General features: G+C 46.8%; 1 protein-coding gene across 1 annotated transcript; it reads left to right on the forward strand.

The window, feature by feature from the left end:
- The first annotated feature begins 598 nt into the window (after positions 1 to 598).
- Positions 599 to 1357, forward strand: LOC102024817 (melanoma-associated antigen 10-like). Its single transcript, XM_005406486.1, has one exon. The coding sequence runs from the start codon at positions 599 to 601 to the stop codon at positions 1355 to 1357; it is 759 nt and encodes a 252-aa protein (XP_005406543.1).
- Positions 1358 to 1917: the final 560 nt, after the last annotated feature.

Below are 1917 nucleotides of genomic sequence, written 5' to 3' on the forward strand. Positions count from 1 at the left end.
AGGACCAGAAGTCAAGGTAAGGGGCATGCACTGGGTATGTACCTATGGTTCCACCTGCCCAAGCACAGAGGGGAATCCTTTTTCCCAGACTGCACAATCCCTGCTGGCTTCCCTAGAGCCTTCTCTGAGGTTAAGCTGTAGCCTGAGGAGCAGTCTCACTTCCTGACCAAGTTCTAGGGGACAGTGCCTCTCGTTGGGACTCTGAAAACAACAAGCAAAGAGAAGACCAATAATGGGCCTTTCTGGGAGCTCACAAGGGTACTATTGTCGGGTGAGAACACTCACAGTGTCCCTCTCTCCTCCAGGTATCTGAATCCTCATCACCAAGTGCTTCCTGTCCCCACGGATCCTCAGCACATCTTCCTTGTCGGAAGACACAGCTGAGCCAGCTCAGGTGAGGGCACCTTGTCCAAAGAGGGGCACGGGGCCTGGTAGGAGTGCAGGTGTGGAAGGCTGTCAGAGGGGAAAAAGGGCCCACTGTTTCCTCTGGCTCCTCCTCCTCCAGTACCCAAATCCCTGCTGCATCAAGTGAAGTGTGTTGGGCTTGGCCACCATGTTCTCCCCAGAATCCTCAGGGTGTCTACTCTCCCCTGCAGCCATGGCCTCCAGTCAGAGCAGCCAATCCAGTGAGTGCTGCATCCGTCAGGAGGAGGATATGTGGACCTCCCTGGACCTCCCTGTTCTTCAGTTGCTGTGCCCTCTGTACCAGGATAAGAAGTTAACTAAACTGGTGCCTATCCTACTGCAAAAGTATCAAAACAAGAAGTCTATCACCAAGTGGGAAATGCAGAACAATGTAGAACCCCGTCACCGCAGGGACTTTTCCCTATTATTCAAGGCAATCTGTGAGTGCATGTGTCTGGCCTTTGGCATTGATGTGCAGGAAGTGGATTCCACTAGGAAAAAATATGTCCTTATGCCCATTTTAGGCCTCACTTATAATGGGATACTGGGTGATGATTTCCAGAGCATTTCTAAAATCAACCTCCTCGTAGTCATCCTCATTGTCATCTTCTGGAAGGGAAACCTTATTAGTGAGGTGGATTTAAGGGAATTACTGAGAAGAAGGGAAATGTTACCTGAGAGGAAGCGCTTTGTTATTGGCGAGCCCTGGGAATTCATCACAAAGGATTTGGTACAGCTACAGTACCTGGAGTATAGGCAGGTGCCCCATAGCGATCCTGCTCATTACGAGTTCCTGTGGGGTCCAAGGACCCATGCTGAAACCAGCAAGATGAAAGTCCTAGAGCACTTGGCCAAGGTGAACAGGCGCGATCCCAGGTCCTACACACATCTCTATGCTGAGGCTTTGAGAGAGGAGCAAGAGGCTGCCCAATCCTGTGCTATGGGCCAGTGAAGGGGCAAGGTGCCAGCCAGCGACAGGGAGTGCTCCTCATCACGTGGCTGTCTTAGTTCCCACCCCGTGTGAAATGAGTCCCATTCTTCAGTTCGTGTTTCTGGATATCACACTGTTCTAAGTACTCAAGAACCAGGTGAGGAATAAAATCCCATGCGTATCATCTCTATGTTTGTATCATATGCATTACTTCAAAATTGACGTGTATTTCTTGTGACATTTGAAGTCTTACCCCTTTTTGCAAGTTTGGCATGGCTTGCACATGTTATTTGAATAATGGTAGTGATCACATGTGTACTTTTTGTTTTGTGATTTTGAAGAGTGATTATGATTTCTGCTGTGAATGTGATTTTGTGTGGTATTGATCATACAGGAATTTTGTTCTTCTTTCCAAATGTAAGAGTCTGCTAATTTTTATTTTAAAAATAAAAGAACAAAAACATATTAACAAACACACATACATTTACAAAATAACACAAAAACAATACAAGCAATGCTGAAATTCAGACAAGGTGATAGGAAGTTAACAATCCTTGCTGTGTTACATATTGATTTCTTCA

This window comes from Chinchilla lanigera, unplaced genomic scaffold, assembly GCF_000276665.1.
Source record: "Chinchilla lanigera isolate Chin_1 unplaced genomic scaffold, ChiLan1.0 scaffold00097, whole genome shotgun sequence".
NCBI lineage: Eukaryota > Metazoa > Chordata > Mammalia > Rodentia > Chinchillidae > Chinchilla > Chinchilla lanigera.